The sequence below is a fragment of the Zootoca vivipara genome, chromosome 4, assembly GCF_965207765.1.
Source record: "Zootoca vivipara chromosome 4, rZooViv2.hap1.1, whole genome shotgun sequence".
Classification (NCBI taxonomy): domain Eukaryota; kingdom Metazoa; phylum Chordata; class Lepidosauria; order Squamata; family Lacertidae; genus Zootoca; species Zootoca vivipara.
Window position 1 is genome coordinate 76,529,193 of NC_142587.1, and position 23,512 is coordinate 76,552,704.

Below are 23,512 nucleotides of genomic sequence, written 5' to 3' on the forward strand. Positions count from 1 at the left end.
ATGTTTGCAAAAGTGACCCAATTTCTTGAAGCCCAGATTGTAAAAATTGGGTTTTAAAGAACAGGTACTCAGGAAAACAGCAAATATTCAGTGTGCCTCATGCTATTTTATATTCAACAGGACACCGGAAATCATTTGAACACAAATAAACAAATATAACTGCAGGGGGTCCCATTTCTATATGTGAGACGCACATGACAAAAATTATCTTTTTTTAAGCTATAAGGTATCGATAAACAAATGAAATAATAGGAAAAACATATAGAAATGGGTTTTGGAGGGATAATAAGTTTTAAATGCCTTTGCTCTGTGAATGCGTACCCTTAACACAAGTCTTAGAAGACAGCTTAAAAAAGTCTGGAATAATAGGTTTGGATTATGATGTACACCAACAGTAAAGACAATTCCAAATAACATCTAGAGTCCAATATATCTGCTGTTTACATATTAAAAAGAGATACAGGCTTTGTACCAGGGATGTTCTGTCATGTTTCTCCACAGGAGAAGGCTGTCATGGTAAAGTTCATTATCAATTACTGCTTTACAAGTGCAAGATGAGTTAAGCTGTCATAATTTTCTCAGCTAGAGATCCTGTGCTGTCAAAGAATGTCAATTTTTAATCTGACACAAGGAAGAAAATTATCTCTTATTCTGACCTCTAATTTCTTGACATTTTAATGCAATAATTGCTGTGGTTAGTGCTGCAACCATGATTTCACCTGTCAAGGAAGAATGAATCAATATCCTTGAGCTGTTCATTAAATTTCTAGATTTTGCTTTACTAAATTTCTCCGTTTTTGAGAGGGGAAAGAAAAGAAACCATTGATAGGCATGCCTGAAAATGTGATATACTGAAACTACACCTTGCAACATTTTCTATTTGTTTTCACACTGACAATTGTCCCCCCCCCCGAAATAAAATAAAATCGCATTATGCTATGAATAAAGGTTCGACACAAGCTACTTTGTTTGGACTGAGTCCTGCAGTTGGAATACGGTATAAGTCCTAATGAAAAGAAAGATAAACATTAATTTGGCCTATCAGAGATCTGTGCATGTATAATAGGAATGGACATACTCATGAAAGTTTCTTTCCAGCTCTGTATGATAAACAGACAAAGTTGTGTTCCATCCCATTTCTTTGTGGATTTTAAAGGGGAAATTATTATTTTAAAAAAATCCATAGAGGAATGCATACTGTCTTGAAATCAAAGGGCAGCCATTCTAGGAAGGACACTGCTTCAGAGCTCTCCCTCCCAGAACAATTACTTGAATGGGGCAGTGGTGTAGCTAACAGAATGGACACTGGTGTAGCTAAGAGATTTGATCCATTGTTTCTTCTAATACAGCGCCACATATATATTCAAAACCTATTAAAACTAGTAAAGTATTCAAAAACAAGCATAAGCACAATATTCTTGTAGATGTGGCTGAATTGCTTTCACTTCTTTGTAGCTTTCCCTCAGCCAAATAATACTGTACGGGACTTGAACACAAGTGCAAGGTTTTATAGGTATTACCAGTTCCGAAAGCAATGCAACACAGCTATTGCATCCTAATATGTTTTCACAAAACCTTAGTAAATTGCATATACAGTCATACCTCGGAAGTCAAACAGAATCCGTTCTGGAAGTCCGTTCAACTTCTGAAACCTTCGAAAACCAAAGCGTGGCTTCTGATTGGCTGCCGGAAGCTCCTGCAGTCAACCGGAAGCCGCTGAAGCCCCGTTAGACGTTCGGCTTCCAAAAGAATGTTCGAAAGCCAGAACTCTCACTTCCGGTTTTCGATCGTTCCGGAGCCAGAATGTTCGACTCCCAAGGTGTTCGAGAGCCAAGGTACGACTGTAGCTGCAAATGGAATAACAAACGACTTACAAGAATATATCTACAATTCCATGTTGGGTGTCCATTTTCAAAATCAAGGAATCAAAGATCAAACAGACTTAGGCACTTTCATTTGCACATGCAAAGGTGTGTTTGTGATAGAGAATGTGAATGAGATAATAGTGGCCGACATCACAGTGCTGTTGTGGGTATTATTAAATGTTGTGAACTACATGCATATATATATATATATTTAAAAAGTATTTACTATTATTCTTATAATTACTATTGTATTTATTTATTTCATAAATTTATATCCTTCATCCGAGGATCAGAGGGCAGTTTACATTATAAAACCACAAAAATACCTAACAAATGAAACAATAACCCTCTAGTTTAAAAGGCCATAGATTGTATAAATAGTCAAAGGCCTGGGAGAGGAGGAATGTTTTGCCTGGTGCCTAAAGATATGTAACAAAGGTGCCAGGTGAGCCTCCCTGGGACAGCAGTCCACAAGCAAGGAGCCACTGCAGAAAAGGCCAGTTCCTGTGTTGCCTCCCTCCCCACCTCTCACAGAGAAGGCAGGCAAAGAAGAGATGATGATCACAGGCTCAGGGTCTGGGTCTGCCCATATGCGGAGAGGGAGGCCCTTGAGATATTGCAGTCCTGAGCCATTTAAGGCTTAATAGGTCAAAAGTTGTGCTTTGAACTGGGCCCAGAAATTAATTGGCAACCTGTGCACTTGGGCCAGGATTTGTGCTATATGCTCAAACTGTCTTGCCCCAGAGAGCAATCTGGCCACTGAATTGTCTCCACATACTTTAAACTACAACTCCTATCAGCCAGAGTGAGTATGGTCAAGTGTACATATGCAGGGCGCCAGTTCCTGTGCAACAGTTTACTATTATTACAATTTCTTAGATTATATTAGTACCCAGATTATTAATGATGTTATATTGTGAATGGAACAAAAGCTTTAAATACAAATGAAACAGAAAGAGAAAGAAGTCTTCCGATGTTTCTCCAAATGAAATAAAATCAGCTCTATGAAGGGGGTTTCTAATATCAAATGATGTATCAAACCACATATAAACTTTACAGATATCCTAAAAGCATTTATCATGTAAGGAATATGTTTGAAAAGGTTGCAATTAAGCAAGATATAAGTTTTCAGTTTTTAAAATTCAATCAAAAAATGCCACAAGTATTCTATTGCTTGGCAATGTATAAATTATTACTTGTTTTGCATACAACAGATGGCAGATATCATGGGGCAAGGAAGCTTGTGGATGCAGCTTCACCACAGCAACACTCATCTTGCAGCTGTTGCATCTTCACACTTTTCAACCAAATTGAATCTTTCAGAGAACACTTTAATACTCATAGCTGTAATCTTTTAATAATTATTTTACTATGATGGGCTGACAAGACAGGAAACAACACAGGGAAGAATAAGGTGTGCCCTGCATAAACCAAATACCTTAAAAAAAAATCCCGTATGAGGCAAACGCTCAAGTAACTAATACCAAATAAAGAAAATGAAATTCTTTTCCTACTTTGGGGGTATTGTTTTGCTCTTTAAACATTTCATTTGTTAACCAATGAAGTAATTCCATTTGATATTATGACTATTATAGGCTTATGTATGAATGTATAGTTTACCTCTTTTATTCATTAGATACCCATATGTTCATATAGTCAGTAAATATACATCATATATAATTTTAGTGAATTGTTCTGTATAGTTTAGGTTGCAGCCATATACACAATTATCTAGATGTAAGACCCTGTAAGCTTACTGAGTCTTACTTATGAGTAGACATGCATAGGATGGTGCTGTCAATTTATCTTGTTCATTAATTAAATGCATTGACCAAAATCCAAAGAAGTACTTAGACTGCCTGCAGAGTTCACTCAGAGCTGGCTTTGAAATGATTTGGGGGAGATTTTTTTAAAAGACTGCCTCAAAGCGGACTCAAGTTTCTAAGCTATCCCCACACCCAGGCAATTCAAGATGGAGACAGATTCCCAGTTTCCCCTGTTCATCTCCAAGTCAACTCTCCCTTAACTCACCCATCCCCCAGCTTAGTTACTAGAAGTAAGCTTAGGCATATTCAAAGACCTTAAGGCACATACAATGCAAGTCTGTTCCATATCATAAATATTTTGGAAATGTATGCCATGAAACAAGGGATTTTGTAAGATAGATACAGGCCAAGGAACGTAACAAAATTATTTGCATCATTCTTTGTACCTTGACCGTTAATCTATTCTATTTATTTCTGATTAGTGTTTACGGAATTTGATATAGTTGCCTTTTCTTCTGAAGAATAACAAATATCCTATGCTCCAAATTGAGAATGCAAGATACAGAGGCATTTTACAATGAAACTTAGTTGCACGTAAAAATGGAGCCAGAAATACCTACCTCCCTGAGCACTGGATCAGTGATGCTGTCAAGGTTTACAGAACCTTCATATGTCAGGTAGTGGAAAACATTAAGTGCTCGTACTGCTTCTGGTCCTCGTTGCTTGTAGCCAAATATAAGATCAATCCACTGATGAAGCTGACATGATACAAATTCACTTTCCAAAGCCTGGTAATAAAATTGAGAGGATGAAAGAACTTTTGTTTCTCTGCTTTTATATTCATTTGGCATTTCATCCTTTTATTCAAAAAAAGAAATGGAATATTACGATGGTCTTCTTCATGGTGGCCCCCAAATCATGGAACTTTCTCCCAAGAAATGCTCGCTTGGTGCTGTTGCTGTTTTTCAGGTAAAGACCGTCATGCTCTCTTGAGCTTTTAAAGTTATTTAATTACATTTAGGCTATTTGCATCTTTATTTATTTTTATGGATTGCTGTTATTGTGTTTGTGGTATCTTTTGTATTGCTTCTGTTGAGATATTGGTGAGAAGGCATGACAACAAGGAAATAAGTAAAAAAAGTAAAAAAATAAGTAATGTTGGAACACACTTTTGTTTTCTTATAAGATTTATATACCCCCTTTTCTGAGAGTGTTTTAAGGCAACAAAAACTATAGAAGCAGTATAATAAAACATACACACGAAACAGAATATTATTGGTATGATGCATTCTGTTGCTACTGTTACAGGGTTTCCTCAGGAAGTTTATTTTATGCATTTATTAAATACCTCTGTATATACAAAAATTAAACTATTTTCCATGCCTATTTGTTATTTAATGGATTTCTAACATATTTTTAAAATTAAAAAGGCAGCAATTGTATGTTTATCATATCATTTAGGGATGTGGTTTTTTACTTTTCCATAAAATCCCACAAAAGAAGCAAATACCATGTCCTAGTCATCCATTTAATTTGCATTAACACATTAGAATATTTGTCAAAACCAGCCAGCTGAATCAATGGGTCTAAATCAGCTTAAAACCTACTATGTCAGATTAACTAGGTTGTAGATCACGCTGTAAGATTGTGGCTCTTTTGTTCCAGTAGCAGATTAAAATTTTCCATTTGTGTTGTCCAAACTGGCAACATGCAGTCTTTCTGCTCTTAAAGAAAAGGGATTGTGTATGTAAACCAAGCACCGCTTTATTATACGGTCAATCTTTAAACTTTTATATAGAATTTTAAACAGTATTAATATTACCCTGTTATGAATATCACAACAGAGAACGTAGGTGCACAGTGGACAGCAAGATTTTGAATTCTTATGTTTTATTCCTGCCTCAGCCATTTTTCCCCAATATTTGAAACATTTTATTAACTATTCTATACATAGAACATGAACTTACTGAGGCTTCAAATGGAAATTATTTAGAACACTTCAATAAAACTGCCTTAGGTCCAGCTTATCAGTGGAAATATAACTTCCAGTGTTATATTTAAATTCAAAGCTGGTAGAATGTATCTTTCAATACCTTTTGAAAATAATAGTACCAACTCAAGAGAAAACCAGTTAAAAGAATTGTATTCTTAAAGTAGCTCCCACAGGCCAAAAACTTACAACCAGCTCTTTCTTAAAAGATTTACAGTGCTATCCTACAAGTCTACTCAAAAGTAAGTTTCACTGAGTTCAACTAAATTTACTGCCAGGCAAGTGTGTGGGAAACATTAAGCCCTCCAGATGTTGCTTAACTACAATTCCCATCATCCCCGACTACTGGCCATGCTTGACTGGGGCTGATGGGATTTGTAGCAACAACTGGAGGGTTCCCCATTCCTGGTGTGCATGAGTGAAGTCCAAGGCATAGTGGGATACACATTAAATGAACATGTATAGACTTCTGAAAGGCTGCAGTCCTATACTAGGGATGGCTAGCCATACTGCAGCCAGAGAAACACAGATTGCTCCCTCTCATGTCCTTGCTGTGGGGTACAATGAGACAACACTCTGCCTTTCCCAAGGTGGAATGATATAAGCCTTCTGACAATTTATCAACTAAGCAGAAAAATGACCTTAATATCCTGGATTTGAGTGAGCAGTGGAGGTACCCATAGGTTGCCAAGAAAAGAAAAGAAAATGGACTTTTGTTGGAGATGACTGTGATGTTGCAGTCACATCATAAGGTCAAGTAAGATGTTATACAGTAGTCAACTATGATGCCTCTACTGATGAACACTTGGTCAAGGAGCTGGGCACTCTAAATGGGACATTTGTGAATGATGTATCAACTAAAGTTTGGGTATTATATCCATATTGCAAGAATGTGTTAGTGTTACCATTGGGATCCTGGTCATATCCACAAATTTGGATATTAACATTTTTATGCCTACTTATTGTAAAAGAGCCTCATTACCTGCACTGTGGATATTTACTGTTCTATAGCAAGGGTAACTCAAGTTGAATTGTGAATTGTACATCTGCAAGACGCTTTAGTAGTTATGTACACCACGGCATCTACCTGATAATACAATGCCATCTAATTACATTTATTCTGGATGCCTTTGGATGGGGATTTTATGCTGTGCAATCCTTTCAATTTGTGGCAATTTTAGTTAAACCATGCAATACAGGTACACTATTGCTAACAGAAAAATACTGGGAAAGGGACCGTCTAACTTGCACAGACTTGACTGTGCAGCCAAAATTAAATTATCATAGGATTAAGGGAGGGACATGGTTCCCATTGCCTCCTCCAAGTACACCCATGGATTTCATAGTCTATGGAGAGCCAGTTTGGTATAATGGTTACAGTGTGATACTAAGATCACAGAGACAGGGTTCAAACCTCCACTCAGCCACAAAGCTTACTGGCTTACCATCTCTCAGTCTGACCTACCGCTTTGTGAAGACAAGGTAGTGGAGGCTGATTGCTGCCCTGAGGAAAGACGGGATAAGAATATAATACATAAATAAACAAATAGCTGTTTGGGGCAAATTGGGGGAAGGTAATTTGCTGAAATATGGACACCAGCTTTTGTGCTGGTGTAATATATCTGCAAATGTGTGAAAGCTGTATCCCTGTTCCCCCAAGCAACATAGAAACCAAGTAAACAGGTTCTTTTTAATCTAAAAGTATAATTTGTGTTATATGTTTCACTCAGCGTTATAATTTGTAATCCACTACAATGTTTTGTGCTTAATAATCAAAATATTATTATAGTTAATCTTGGATTGTGGCAGATCGCCTCTTCAAATTACAGAATGCTTATTATACAGGCTGTGCTCTAGTTTTCCATGCTACAGTTTTCTGCATCAATTTAACATGCTTGGCTTGTTGGCTGAATGTGTTCTATTTTTGGCTCTCAGGACCACCACAAGTCTGCTGGGATCAAAAAGCTCAGCAAGACTACGAAGTCACATCTGTGGAAAGCTTTTTTCCTGTTGTTGTAAACTGGTAGATTATGATTGATGAACCTAGCATTAGGGTAATGTTAGCAGGGACACTTACGGCTTCTGTCCTCTGTGACATCACTGAGGTCAGACCATAATCATGTTAGCATTGAACACAATGCTTTATTAATGTTTCATGGGCATGTCAGTAGTAATCAGTCTAGCTTGCTATGGATAAATTAAACTGGGCCAACAATCACTGATGTATAAATTGAATGCTCTTAAAATCTACTGAAACATCTCCTAAAAGTTACCAGACTTAATCACTTCCCCAGTCTTTCTAATGAGACCAATTTTCACAGGAATTTCCTTCAATGAAAGGCTATTTCTCAGAGCATATATTTATAAAAACAAAATATCATCCCACTTCCTTGCCAGCAAAATGCCAGATACCTGTTTAAGCCTGAATTAGATGGGTGTAATTTATCATCTAGTGACTACAGTGTTTCTATTATATAAAACTTCTATGAATGTATATAACAGGTTGAAGATAAAGATTTACAGACTGATTAATTTATGAACAGGGGTACTGAGTCTATAAGCATCAACATGTGCTATATTTTACATGCAATGGTCTGCAAAATCACAAAGGTCCCAAATGAATATTTCAAATGGCTTGGGAAACATTGGGTTGTGTGCACTATACCTTTTTTTATGTTCTGTATTTAGTAATGGTACTTAAATTATACCTATTTTTCCGTAGGTCTGTTATCAACATTTCGGCTCATAATAGAAAAGTAATGAAATTTATAATAAGTAACTCTACAGTTAAATTCATTCCATTTGTACCTTCCCCCTCTTTAAAATGGATTTAATGTGACTTTTATTGCATTATTGTTAGGTCAACCATACAAAGCACCACGGATAGATTTATCCGACAACGGTTGCTATTATTATTTGCAACAACAACCGTTGTTGTTAGCTGGGGGATATGAATGCTTTTTTGCATTTAGAGCATTTTAAGCCAGTTGAAGTATGAACTTCTGTAGTGTGAAAGCCGAGGACATCCAAGGGAAAGAAAAGAACAAGAAGATGTTTTACATGTGATTTTTTTTTTTACCCCAGTCTGTACCTGAACTGGAATTGAAATTGCTTTTCTTTCTTTCGTTTTATTGTTAAAACTAGTGTCGTTCAGCCCGTTAAATAAACGGGCGCTAGAACATATGTGAGCACTGCGCGGAGCACCGGATCGAGGAGCCGGTCTGCAGAGTCAGCGCCCAGCAACGCCGTGCTGGATTGAGGAGGCGATGCTCCGTGTGGCATTGCTGGGCGCTGACTCTGCAGACCGGCTCCTCGATCCGGTGCTCCCGGGACCTCTCCTTCCTGTCGGCGGCAGGAAGGAGACATCCCGGGGTGCTGGACGCACACACATGCACGCTCTCTCCCCCCGCCGCCGCCAACGCTCAGTCCGGCCGGGAGCGGCAATTGGCGGCCGCAAGGAAACGGTGGGGGTGGGGAGAGTCCGAGTGTGTGTGTGTGTGTGCGTCCAGTCTCTGCGTCCAATCCCTGTGTCCGTGGGGCACATGCACAGTAGCGCGGACACAGGGACACAGGGACTGGACGCAGAGACACTTGCACTTTATTATATAGGATGCTTTGGGATGTTTAATGGGAAGCGATTCATAGATGCTAATCATTGCACTGTGAAACTAGGCTTGCCTCAAAAATGCAATTATTTTATATTGGGGGGGGGGGAAGATAGGTATTAACAAAACAAACAGTATCTAAGGGAATATTAGGTATGTCTTGCAGTGCAACCCAGTGCAGATCAGAGGGTGGCTGACGTTCTTAAGCCCAGTGGCTGTATTAATGCCCAGCCCCCAAGGATCACCTGCCAGTGGTGGTCATATCCAAGGCACAGCCATGTGTGCATGAGCATACACACTACACAAACAGCTCCTACACTCACTGCACATGTACATTCACCTCTGTGCAAAGTAGACTGATGGATTAATTGTGAAGAGCCTCTCATATGTGTTGATTTATGCAGAACGAGGGCAGCTCTGGGTTGTGGAAATGTGCCTTAATGAGTGTCTCTAAATATTCCTATTAAAACACTAATGCACACAAATTCAAATTAAGATTTTTTTAAAAAAATAACAAATATATAAATAAAATGCTACTAATCAGACAAGTTTTCAATCTAAGCAGGGTGATATTGAGCTGATTTTAAATGCATCAGTTACTTTTTTATTGCTTCAGTTTCTATTCTATTGTACAGTGGTACCTTGACTTACGAACGACTCGCACCCGAATTTTTCGACTTATGAATGGGGCAAATGGCCGCACGCTTACGAATTTTTCGACATCCGAATGGAAACCGCGGCGGTTTTAGATAGGGTTTTTTCAACTTAGGAATTTTTAGATGGGGACTTACAAATTTTTCCGTTTCCAATGCATTCCTATGGGAAATCGCGTTTCCAGTGGCGCTTTTCGACTTACAAATTTTTCGACCTATGAAGGTGCCTTCGGAATGGATTAAATTCGTAGGTCGAGGCACCACTGTACTTTCTACTCAGCATTTAGATATTTGAGTTAAAAATATAGTTATTAACTTGAAACAAATAAAATTCAACACACATGCTAATGGTGTATCATTTCAGATAGTGTAAGATAGCAGGTAGGAAAGTATGCTTGATCTCAGTGTAATCAGTTAATTCCTTTCAAAGGAACCAGTTTTGCAAGGCACTAACTTCTCTCTTTCAGTGCTCCTATATACCTTTGGCTTTTCAGAAAATTTAGCATTTTGGTGGTTCTTCAAAGCCTTCTGGTAGAGAGCAAAGAACAGGTTTTATTTTATTTATTACACTAATCTCCTGTTCTTTATTTAGAAAGTTCAGAGTGGCGGACAAGGGGCATCCAGGCAGTGACCACAGTTTCATTATAAAACAAACAAACAAACAAACAAAATTCCTTCCAGTAGCACCTTAGAGACCAACTAAGATTGTCATAGCTATGACAAACTTAGTTGGTCTCTAAGGTGCTACTGGAAGGAATTTTTTTAATTTTTTGTTTCGACTATGTCAGACCAACACGGCTACCTACCTGTAACTAATTTCATTATGACTCCCTGTTAAAGGGAAAGTATATAAAATCTACTGCATAAAATGTTTATCCTGTCAAATATAGGGTGGATACAATCAACCACTTCTTCCATTTGCTTTTTCTTCTTCCCATTTTCAACTTCTGCCCTGCGGAGGTGAAAAGCTAGTGATATGCCAGCTTGTTAAATCATGGAACTTGTTACTCAAGCTTAACTACCGGTAAAAGCCTTCTTACCATCCTATTGATGCGCACAAAGTCTTCGGGCTTCTTTGCCCAAGGGGGAAGCTCAACATCATTCACAACAACTTCATCTTCTCTCACTCCAAGGTTATATCCGTTACTGTTGACAAACATTTCTGGTAGGTAGTAGAACTCTGGAATTAACTCCTGTAGTGGAAGAAACAAACACACTTTTTCTGTAGACAGAATTTATTCAAGAACTTTTGCAACCTTGTCTTTATGCTTAATTTTCAATGCTATTATACCTTTAAGTTAATTTTTAATACAAATCATTTAATTACTCAGTAATAGATGCAGGACCCGTCTCAGTTCCATTCTGCTACAGAGGCCATTGCTTAGATAACCTTCATTAAAATAAACTAATATAATCAGAAATATCGCTGTGTGCAGAGGCATATCAGCATATGATGCTGCCTTACCCTGACCCAGGCTGATGCTTGATCTAACTTTCCTTTTATTGTGTACAACAACAGATTTCCACAGATTTTATTGTGTACAACAACAGATTTCCACATGATTGCCTCTGGACTCCCAGACTTCAAAGTGCGAAGGAATGGGGAACCTGTGGTACCCCAGAGCATGTTGGGCTCTAGCTCCCATGGGAACCAGCCAATGGCCAGAAATAATGGGATCTGTTGTCCATCAACATCTGGATAGCATAGATTACCCATCCCTAATGTACAATAATAATAATATACAAGGGTGTATAAAAATCAGTAGGAAAAGAATTAGCTACCAATAAAACTTTTCAATAAAGATATCATGTTCTACAACCTTACAAGGTTCCTAAAATATGTAAGACTAGGGACTATTCAGTGCGTACACTATTAAACTTGGTTTTATTTGAATGTGAGAGATGTAAGTACATGAGAAATTTTAGCTCAAGTCTTCTAGAAAAACAGCTAGGACTTTAAAGTGCCTTAAACTTCAATGACTCTTGCCAAACTATAATTTCAATGTCCATGTGATATGTCCTATTTATTGTTAAAGTACATACTCCAGAAGCAGAAATGTTTACAGAACACTAAAAGTTCCTGGACAACAACCCAATAATTCTATGTGACTTTTCACAAGATTGAACCTTTCCCGCCCCCTTGAATTCGCATATCCGCTCAAATAACTAAGATTTCTGTTACTTCATATGCAGCTACTTTTCCTGCAGTCTTAGTAGCTTAGCCTTCTTTATTTCTTCTGAAATAAAGAACAATGCAATAAAGCTACCAGGAACTTTTAAAAGGACAAAAATGAATATTATACCAGACATTTTATGTCTTTAAATATGATCTCTAGTTTATTTTAATAGCTATGCTAAATCCCAAGGGTATTGTTAATAGTATTACATGTGTTATGTCTTTGTATGAGGTAAAAAATGCCAAACTACATTTTCTAATTTACAAGCTTTGGATAAATTCAAGCTGCTGAAAAATTAAACTTTAAAACTTGGTGTTATAGAAGGCCACTATTAACACTAACATAATAGGATACTATAAGCCTCAAAGATGACATTTCAGTTTAATATGTTTTGCCAGGAGTACACCATTTTATGGCCTCCCTCTGAAATAAAATCCAATACAGACGTTTTCAGTTTTCTAATGTAATTCACTGCAGGGTTTTAAAGCTGTTTCCCTCACCACCCCCACATCTGCCAGTTTCCTTCTTTTCCCCCCAAAAGCTGATCCCTGGGTATCCATTAATTCAACAATCACCTTATATTGGGGGAGGAGGGGTGGTCATTCAGTTATAAGAACCTCCATTAACTATATTAATTTACAATCTGTCACCTTAATGACATTTTCTCATAGCTACCTTTTCTGACATCGACGTACTCTTGTCCAAGTGCAATGTAACATGTTTGAGAAGCATTAGAGAAGATTAGTTCTTGAGCACTCTATTCTTTGGATGCCAAAATTATACAAATTGAAAGGAGGTGGGGGTGGGTGGGAAGGAGGTGCTAGCAAATGTGAAAAACGAAATGGTCAAGTTAGGGTCATTTTCAAGTGGAGTGTTTGCTAAAGGATCATTCCACTGAGTATTATTATTTTTGCTTTGTACTGATTACTACAGGGAAAGGTAAGTGTTTCAAGAAAGGTAAAAATAAACCCTTTTTGGCAGCATTTTCCTTTCTGTGCTGTTGCACAAATTTGTCAAATATGGCATCTTTTAATACCTGTATTTGAAAATTAAACAGTGCAAACACACTGACCCAGTTCAGATGTAATGGTGTGTTTTTATAAGAACAACCGTGTGTGAGCCTCATGATCCTTTCTCCCCTCCCACACAAAAGGAGTAGATTAGAAGTGGTTTGCAACAAACAGCAGTTTGCCATTTGGTTCACATGTGGCAGAACAGTAGTTTCAGTGCATTATAGTTCTTAAGCAAGCTTTCTGTTTTGAGAACTAACAATGGCTTTTGACAAAACTGCAACTGAAATTTGTTGTAAACCAAAATGAAAAGCTTCTTATTTTCTCCCCCTGGTTTGGAAGGGAGAAGAGAAGGTAAAAGACTGAGATTTAGGTGTACTTCTTCTCATGACAGCAAACCATTACTTATTTATATACAGTATCTAGATTGGGATAGTAAGCTTTCACTATTTAATTTTAAACACGGAAATTTACCTCTCATGAATAAAAAGGGGGTGGGATGGAGGAATAGGATCTTTTCCTACCTGAAGATAGTGCCTAACCACAGGGTCAACATGCCTTCCAAACACTAGGCAAAACTACAACATTTGGCATCTTTTGTCACTTTACATTCTGTACCAATGGAACAAGACATCTGGTGCTTGCAACAGCCACAACAACTATCATCATATATCTACAATCATCCAGTCTGGCCTTAGAGTCTGGATGCCTTTCAGGGTAGATATTCAACAGGCTTTTGTGTCTTTGGAATGTAGATAAGATGAAAGTTGACAACAACTTCAAAAATTTAAAAAAGCACACACACACACACACACACATATATATATGAAAGAACAAAAATAATAATCTAGTCTTTAATTATCTTTATTTATTTGATTTTTTGCAATCTGGTCCAGTATGCCAATCACATACTGGGTCAGTATCCCAATATACTAAAGATCTGTAATACATAGATCACAAAGTTGCCTTTGAGTACTTCAAACATATATTTATACATTTCAGAACCAAATAGCACAATGTAAGTGCATCAAAATGGCCTGGCAGATACTATGAATGTTTATAGATTCAGAGACATTTCAACATATTGAAAGCAAACAAAACTTAGGGCTTTTAGCCCAAAGAAATATGCATAAGCGAATTATTTAATGTGTCATCTGATCCTGATCAAAAAACATTGTTTTCTTTACAATGCTGATGACATGCCAAATGACATTGATTTCCAATGGAATCAAAATCATGGCAAGAACCTGGTAAGAGTTTATGAGTTTACCAGGGGTTTTTTGTTCAACCAATTATTTCTCTCTCCTAAGTCAAAGCAGAAATTCAATACATAAATAATGTAACTCTTAGTAACATCAGTTTAAATGGATTTTGAGATCGTAAGTGCCTTTAAAAAGACCCCAGCAATGTGCTTTTTTAAAAAAAGAAATAGTAACAAAGTTTCTATTCTTGTTTCAAGTAAGAGTGAGTGCCTTATGATAATATAAATTTGATTTCTTTTGTAAATATTTAATAGCAAGACACAATCAGAAAAGATTTAAAATCAGACAATGGGCTACTAGCACTTTTCATGTAGTTTGGAATCTATCGTATTAACTCGTAATCAGGAGAGGACACTTCTTAAAATAAAGCAAGAATGTAGGATTCAGTATGATAGCCCTATTCAAACATAAAAAACCCTTTGTATAGAACAATGGAGGTATAATCACAATTGTGAAATTACCCTGCTTGCTGGCTGTTTCTACGTATTGTGTAGATATTGGTTTAATCTAATGTGTACTGTTGCATAATATCCTCAGGCATAGTCAAGTAAAAGCTAAGGCTTACAGAAAAGCATACATTTTAAATGTGTCTTGTCATTAATGCTTTATTAATTGCCCCAGGCAATGCAAAGCCAGAGCTCAGCAAGCTATAACAATATGACACTTTAAGGTCAAATCCAATCTTGCTCTGTTTATGGAATGGGCCAAACATTGAGTTAACAGCAGGAAAGAAAATTTATTGGGCTTTTCTCTATCTTGTGATTATTTGATTTAAATTAGACTGGTTGTGGGGTTTTTTGCAAGAACAAAAGAAGTCTTTATTTCTCATTGAATATAAAAATGGCATTTTAGAGCAGTGAAGTCTAAACCAGTGATTCTGTTTGCTCTTACCGTATGTGAAACAGAACTTCAGGAGTGCATGAGTCAATTGTTTATTTGTAGCATGTAACAACAATAACAGTTACTCAATTATTTTGCATGCATATGTAGCAAAACAATAATCCTACCTTCACATCTGAAGTGTCTCTTTGGCTAGTTCTCCAAGATCTTGCCACTGAAGAAAAGGTTCGATCTGGGTGATCAAATTTTCCATCATTTGCATTGAGGAAGAATGTTGTAAAGGGTTCCTAAATAAAAAATAACAAATGAATACAAATGTAATAAGCAAAGGAATCCAAAACAACTTCATAATTTAAGTACCTTCAAGGTTAATATTTAAAATTAATTAAGGGAAGAATTAATAAAGAATTAATCAGCACTTTACATTAATACATTGCTTATGCTTAATCTCTTGATGCAACTATTGCTATTAAAAAACCCAAAAGCATCTGAATCCTAGAATGGAAGGATTACAACAAATGATGTGCTGGCTCTATATTAGAATACTGTCATCAAGAGACTGGAGTATTACAGTCTATTTCACACACACCAGTCTTCCAAAATACTCCAGTAATATCTCTATCTATTTCATTGACTAAACTCCACTGCTCTCTGGAGAACTTCCCATACATTATATTTTACATGTGATATATATATATATGAATAAATATGATGAAGAGTAAATTATACCAAGCCTTCAACAAAGAAATGATTCATAAAAATGAAACATGTTAAAGTTCAATTGTTTTCAGGATGAGAGATCTAAGCATCCACTCAACTCCCTAATGAAGGAAAAATGGGAAGTGCTTAATTTTGGCAGACTGCTACTCAAACTAAATATGTTCAAATAAAATATGTAATTAAATGCATTAAAAATCAGCATAGAACTGTATCATTAAAACCTTTTTGTTTAGATGTGCAGTAAGAAATGAAAGCTAAATCCCCATGCAATTTCATATGTGGTACCAGGCTGCCCTCCACCATTAAAAATAAAAAAGACTCTTTCTAGCTAGCTCTCACAAGTGTTGACTTTTGCCTACAAGGGCCACATATGGATAGCGAAGTTAGCTGGCAAAAAAACTCCTACATAATTAGTAACAAACAAAAAAATGGGTGGGGAAGATGCAAAGTGTGACTAGATTATGATGCCCTTAGATCATTGTGTAGAATCAGATGATAAAGACTAGAATTTATATTTAAGCCACATATAACCATTTGGTCATCAGAAATTAAAGCAGCAATGTTTTTGCCTACACTCTAAAGGAAGTAGATATCTCAATTCTGACCTGAAATGCAGCAATAATGCTGAATGGAATTTGTTCCCAGTAAGAACTGTTGATATGTTAGTTTCAGACTTCAGATCAGGGAATGACAACATTGTGGTGCTCACCTGACTTCCTGGCAACCAAGTCACTGTTGCTTACCTGGAAGGAGGGCAAGGGAGGGGGGTCAATGTGGTGCAAACACACTGGCAGGAGCATAGGATTTGCTCCAGCAGCGTGTTAGCACCACATCAACCTTCCTTCTTCTCTGTAAGCAGCAGCTGTCAGGAGGTGAGTTCTGCCACCCCACTCCACTGTGCACTACTGACTTCTATGGTGGCATGTATCCATGTCTACAATATAAAGTTTTACTCATATTCTATCAATTCTGATAGTCCCAGTAGACCAGGGATATGGAGCCTATGGCTCTGCTGATGTTGTTGTTTAGTCGTTTAGTCGTGTCCGACTCTTCGTGACCCCATGGACCAGAGCACGCCAGGCACTCCTGTCTTGCACTGCCTCCCGCAGTTTGGTCAAACTCATGTTCGTAGCTTCGAGAACACTGTCCAACCATCTTGTCCTCTGTGGTCCCCTTCTCCTAGTGCCCTCAATCTTTCCCAACATCAGGGTCTTTTCCAAGGATTCTTCTCTTCTCATGAGGTGGCCAAAGTATTGGAGCCTCAGCTTCACGATCTGTCCTTCCAGGGAGCACTCAGGGCTGATTTCCTTAAGAATGGATAGGTTTGATCTTCTTGCAGTCCATGGGACTCTCAAGAGTCTCCTCCAGCACCATAATTCAAAAGCATCAATTCTTCGGCGATCAGCCTTCTTTATGGTCCAACTCTCACTTCCATACATCACTACTGGGAAAACCATAGCTTTAACTATACGGACCTTTGTCGGCAAGGTGATGTCTCTGCTTTTTAAGATGCTGTCTAGGTTTGTCATTGCTTTTCTCCCAAGAAGCAGGCGTCTTTTAATTTCGTGACTGCTGTCACCATCTGCAGTGATCAAGGAGCCCAAGAAAGTAAAATCTCTCACTGCCTCCATTTCTTCCCCTTCTATTTGCCAGGAGGTGATGGGACCAGTGGCCATGATCTTGGTTTTTTTGATGTTGAGCTTCAGACCATATTTTGCGCTCTCCTCTTTCACCCTCATTAAAAGGTTCTTTAATTCCTCCTCGCTTTCTGCCATCAAGGTTGTGTCATCTGCATATCTGAGGTTGTTGATATTTCTTCCAGCAATCTTAATTCCGGCTTGGGATTCATCTAGTCCAGCCTTTCGCATGATGAATTCTGCATATAAGTTAAATAAGCAGGGAGACAATATACAACCTTGTCGTACTCCTTTCCCAATTTTGAACCAATCAGTTGTTCCATATCCAGTTCTAACTGTAGCTTCTTGTCCCACATAGAGATTTCTCAGGAGACAGATGAGGTGATCAGGCACTCCCATTTCTTTAAGAACTTGCCATAGTTTGCTGTGGTCGACACAGTCAAAGGCTTTTGCATAGTCAATGAAGCAGAAGTAGACGTTTTTCTGGAACTCTCTAGCTTTCTCCATAATCCAGCGCATGTTTGCTATTTGGTCTCTGGTTCCTCTGCCCTTTCGAAATCCAGCTTGCACTTCTGGGAGTTCTCGGTCCACATACTGCCTAAGCCTGCCTTGTAGAATTTTAAGCATAACCTTGCTAGCGTGTGAAATGAGCGCAATTGTGCGGTAGTTGCAGCATTCTTTGGCACTGCCCTTCTTTGGAATTGGGATGTAGACTGATCTTCTCCAATCCTCTGGCCATTGCTGAGTTTTCCAAACTTGCTGGCATATTGGGTGTAGCACCTTAACAGCATCATCTTTTAAAATTTTAAACAGTTCAGCTGGAATATCATCACTTCCACTGGCCTTGTTATTAGCAATGCTTTCTAAGGCCCATTTGACTTCACTCTCCAAGATGTCTGGCTCAAGGTCAGCAACCACACTACCTGAGGTGTACGAGACCTCCATATCTTTCTGGTCTAATTCCTCTGTGTATTCTTGCCACCTCTTCTTGATGTCTTCTGCTTCTGTTAGGTCCTTACCACTTTTGTCCTTGATTATGGTAATCTTTGTACAAAATGTTCCTTTCATATCTCCAATTTTCTTGAACAGATCTCTGGTTTTCCCCATTCTATTGTTTTCCTCTATTTCTTTGCATTGCTCATTTAAGAAGACCCTCTTGTCTCTCCTTGCTGTTTTTTTGAAATCTGCATTCAGTTTCCTGTATCTTTCCCTATCTCCCTTGCATTTTGCTTGCCTCCTCTCCTCCGCTATTTGTAAGGCCTCGTTGGACAGCCATTTTGCTTTCTTGCATTTCCTTTTCCTTGGGATGGTTTTCATTGCTGCCTCCTGTATAATGTTACGAGCCTCCATCCATAGTTCTTCAGGCACTCTGTCCACCAAATCTAAATCCTTAAACCTGTTCCTCACTTCCACTGTGTATTCATAAAGGATTTGATTCAGATTGTATCTTACTGGCCCAGTGGTTTTTCCTACTTTCTTCAGTTTAAGCTGGAATTTTGCTATAAGAAGCTGATGATCTGAGTTACAGTCAGCTCCAGGTCTTGTTTTTGCTGACTGTATAGAGCTTCTCCATCTTTGGCTGCAGAGAATATAATCAATCTGATTTCGATGCTGTCCATTTGGTGATATCCATGTGTAGAGTCGTCTCTTGTGTTGTTGGAATAGAGTGTTTGTGATGACCAGCTTGTTCTCTTGACAGAACTCTATTAGCCTTTGCCCTGCTTCATTTTGAACTCCAAGGCCAAACTTGCCAGTTGTTCCTTTTATCTCTTGATTCCCTACTTTAGCATTCCAGTCCCCTGTAATGAGAAGAACATCCTTCTTTGGTGTCATTTCTAGAAGGTGTTGTAGGTCTTCATAGAATTGGTCAATTTCACTTTCTTCAGCACCGGTAGTTGGTGCATAAACTTGGATTACTGTGATGTTAAAAGGTCTGCCTTGGATTCGTATCGAGATCATTCTGTCATTTTTGAGATTGCATCCCATTACAGCTTTTGCCACTCTTTTGTTGACTATGAGGGCCACTCCATTTCTGCTACAGGATTCTTGCCCACAGTAGTAGATATGATAGTCATCCGAACTGAATTCGCCCATTCCCTTCCATTTTAGTTCGCTGATGCCCAGGATGTCGATATTTATTCTTGTCATCTCATTTTTGACCACATCCAGCTTACCTCCACTCATGGTTCTTACATTCCAGGTTCCTATGCAATATTTTTCTTTACAGCATCGGACTTTCCTTTCGCTTCCAGGCATATCCGCAACTGAGCGTCCTTTCGGCTTTGGCCCAGCCGCTTCATCAGCTCTGAATCTACTTGTACTTGTCCTCCGCTCTTCCTCAGTAGCATGTTGGACGCCTTCCGACCTGAGGGGCTCATCTTCCAGCGTCATAACTTTTATATGCCTGTTGTCTTTGTCCATGGAGTTTTCTTGGCAGGGATACTGGAGTGGCTTGCCAGTTCCTTCTCCAGGTGGATCACGTTTAGTCAAAACTCTCCACTATGACCTGTCCATCTTGGGTGGCCCTGCATGGCATAGCTCATAGCTTCTCTGAGTTATTCAAGCCCCTTCGCCACGACAAGGCATTGATCCATGAAGGGGGGCTCTGCTGATATTGAACCCAAACTCCCATCAGACCTTGCCAGCATGGTCAATAATCAGGAAAGCTGGGGGTTGTAGTCCCCACCACTGCAGCAGTCTATGTTTTCACTGCTTGCATAAGCCACAGAATTCACCTTAAATCCAAGGTTGCAATCCTAGACACGCCTACTAAGGAATGAACACCATTGAACACACCGGGACTTAATAAACATACATAGGATTATCCTTAATCTCAGAATGAAATGTTTTAGAATGAAGCAGAAGAGCCCTAATAGCATTTCTTTCATATAGTTATGTGAATTAATTCACAGTGATAATACTCCAAAGCATTTCTTATATGAAAAGTTCCTCATTGAGAAGAGTTGAATAATTACAATTTTAACATTAATTACCATGGCAACCATTAAGTTCTGTTAATAACAGCTATGGTCATTAACTAATGAAAAGTATCCCCTAAACATTAGGCAGCTCCAGTTTTTTTTAAAAAAGTATAGTCTGGAAGGCTGGATTTATAACGAACATGAAATACAATGCTAAACAGGAAGTAACATGGAGAACATGACTGAGCAGTGTGAGTCTAGGCAGAGGACTTCATTCCAAGCGGAAGTAATTTAGGCACACACTACCCACACTAATTTATTTAAATTTAAGAATTTATTGTCAGGCATTTTCAACTATGGGTTGTAAATAACCTGTTGGCCAAGTGCAGTTAATGGCTAAGGTTATGAGAGTGTTTCAGAAATGCTTCCTGAATATTTTAAGGAGCACCATTAGCATATAAGCAATGCCTTGTGAAACTTATATAATTCAGAGGAGAAAAACCCTCACTTTCCTATTTTGTAGCGACAAAGGACATGAAGTGGTCTGCTGTAGATGCAGGGGCCTGATAGGGCCCTCTTATGTGACTGCAACATGGGATGTGGGCCTAGCACCAGCACTGGGCATAGTGGGGCAAGCACCAGGTCCCATGTTCCCCAGACAGCCCACTATAGCTTGCACAAGTCACCAACAATTATTTTTTATTTTATTTTCTCTTTTTCTCATTGATATATTTATATAAAAGATTTCTCATTCGCCCTTCATCATAAGGTCCCTGGGTTAGTGCAACCATTTAATCATATAACACTTAAATCCAATAAAACAATTTTAAAGAAACCAAAGGATGTACATCAAACAATAGAGGTGGTCCCACAAAATTCACACAATCTTAACTGTTAAAGTACAGGGTAATGAGGTGCATCATCAGCAAATGATGAGAATTATAATGAGGGTTTTGATGCACTTCTATGGGGAGGGAGTTCCACATTTTGGGAGCTGTCACTAGGCACTAATTGTTATTCCGAGCCATGGAGATCTTTTTGAATGATAACATTATTATCCTTTTTCCATAATGTGATAAAATAGCAGCTACAAAAAATACAAATTGTATAATCCGAAAACAAGAGTCTTCTCTTCAATGTAATTCTTCGCTCTTACCACCCACAGAGGACAGTAGCTCCTCCCGGCTCTCACCCTGGAAGACCATCATTTCCCTGCCTCTCACCCAAGGTCATGGCCAGGGAGATCTTCTTGAAGAGGGGATGAACCACTGCCTCCTTTAAACATTTTTAGAAGGTGCTATTCAGTCCAGCAATGTGAAGTGAAGGGCAGGTTATTTCCTCCAAATTCCCCTGGGCCCTATGTTGGAAGCAACATCTGCTCTGAGCATGAGTAGCATGGATTGGGCAGAAAGTGGGCACTGGATGGGAATATGGGAGATGTGGCCACATCTCCCATCTACTTAATACCCCATCACATATTTAATCTTAGTTGGTTGGAATATATTTTTATTGGAGGGAGAAAACTCACACTACCTTCTTTCTCCCCTGCATCTGCTCCAAAAGTTTGTTTGACCAAGCAAAGCAGACATGAGGGTCTGCCTTACATGACCAGGCGATTAAAGAAGCTGATAGTGGGAACAACAGCCTTTACTGATTTGTCTCCTGAGCTTGCAAAAAGCAATCCAATTCACTGTGTCTATTGCTATATTAGAATAATTGTTCTTGAATAAAGAGCTTCCAAGCTCTCCGAGAACTCTAGCTCTTGAACTCTAGAGATCACAGCTTGTTCATCAGGGTTCACTGATCTTGATTCATCTTACAACAGGGGTGACTCAAGAATAAGAAATCACCCCAAATATTATTGACACCTCATCTGTTTTAATGTTGGACCTGTTCATGGAAAGGCGGGGAAGGGATATTTTAATAAACAATAGCTACTGGGACCTGTTATAGTATGGAGAGTTCTTGTTCATGGTTCTAGCCAGGCATTAACTTCAATGGGTATATGCTGAGTAGGATTCGTGTTGATAGATAGATCAAGTCTAGTTCCTGTTTAAACCCCACAGTGGAATATATCAAATGCTTAATCCTACATCCCTTAATGAAGGTTAGATTATGGAGGTGATGTGGTGATGGAGAGGAATCACCTGCTCCAATATGAGAAAGACTGTCATTGCCTGGCAGGTGGCCAAACAAAGCAATAGCTAAGTCTGCACTACCAAATATGAAACTTAGTGATGCTTCGTGTTTTTAATTATATCTCCTTTGAATAAATAAGAAAATATTTTGTATATGCCACAAATGGCAAGCTTTAAAAGAACAATTAATCTTTTCAATAAGAGTAAAATTTATATCCCATTAGTGTTAAAAAAAACCCCTCATTAATCTGAATTCTTAAAATTTATGTTGTACTTTTAAAAACCCAATAAAACTCTGTGCACCTTTACTTTGATTTGAAGAGTGTTTTGAAGCTGCTTATTGGGGAAAGCTGAGATTCTAAAATCAAACGCAACTGGGGATTAGAAAAAAGCAGTAGGAAAAAGGTAATTATAGTAAATTATGTTACAGTATAATCCTAAATTCCATGACAACATTATTTAAGAGTCTGAGAAAAACACAAAAGCAAGAAAATTCATAGTCAAGGATTAAGCCTTCCATAGTTGAACACTACGGGGTGCCCCATTAGACCAACATATGGTGTCTATCTTTTGGATTTTTAATCCTTAGCCTCAACGCATAGGCTCTTCTACATTTATCATATAACCTCGGCATTATTTCTTACCTTCAAAAATAATTTCATATCAACATACACTATATTTCCTCTTAATTTTTCTCATTTAATTATAATTACGTTCAGGTAAAGATGGCTGTGGGAAAGAGATTAAAAGAAAACTATGGCTGTAAGAGAAAATCACGCCTGCCTTGCTCTTCCCCCAGTCCTGTTGTTGTACATGCAGGAACTAAGTCATGGACTGGCTTAGCATTACATGTGAACCCAGCCTTGTGATTTGTCTCCCCTAAATAGAGCATGAGTGGAACGTCAAGAACCTTGTCCTCCAGGCTATT

General features: G+C 38.3%; 1 protein-coding gene across 4 annotated transcripts in view; it reads right to left on the bottom strand.

Moving 5' to 3' along the window:
- NBEA (neurobeachin) overlaps positions 1 to 23,512 on the bottom strand; it is a 365,422-nt gene that overhangs the window by 50,853 nt on the left and 291,057 nt on the right. For all 4 annotated transcript variants that reach the window (XM_088668226.1, XM_060273786.2, XM_088668227.1 and 1 more), the window contains 3 exons: positions 15,336 to 15,455; positions 10,920 to 11,072; positions 4,252 to 4,419 (listed from right to left, as the gene is read on the bottom strand). In XM_088668226.1, the coding sequence (XP_088524352.1) occupies positions 4,252 to 4,419; positions 10,920 to 11,072; positions 15,336 to 15,455 (441 nt within the window). The remainder of the gene's footprint in view (positions 1 to 4,251; positions 4,420 to 10,919; positions 11,073 to 15,335; positions 15,456 to 23,512) is intronic.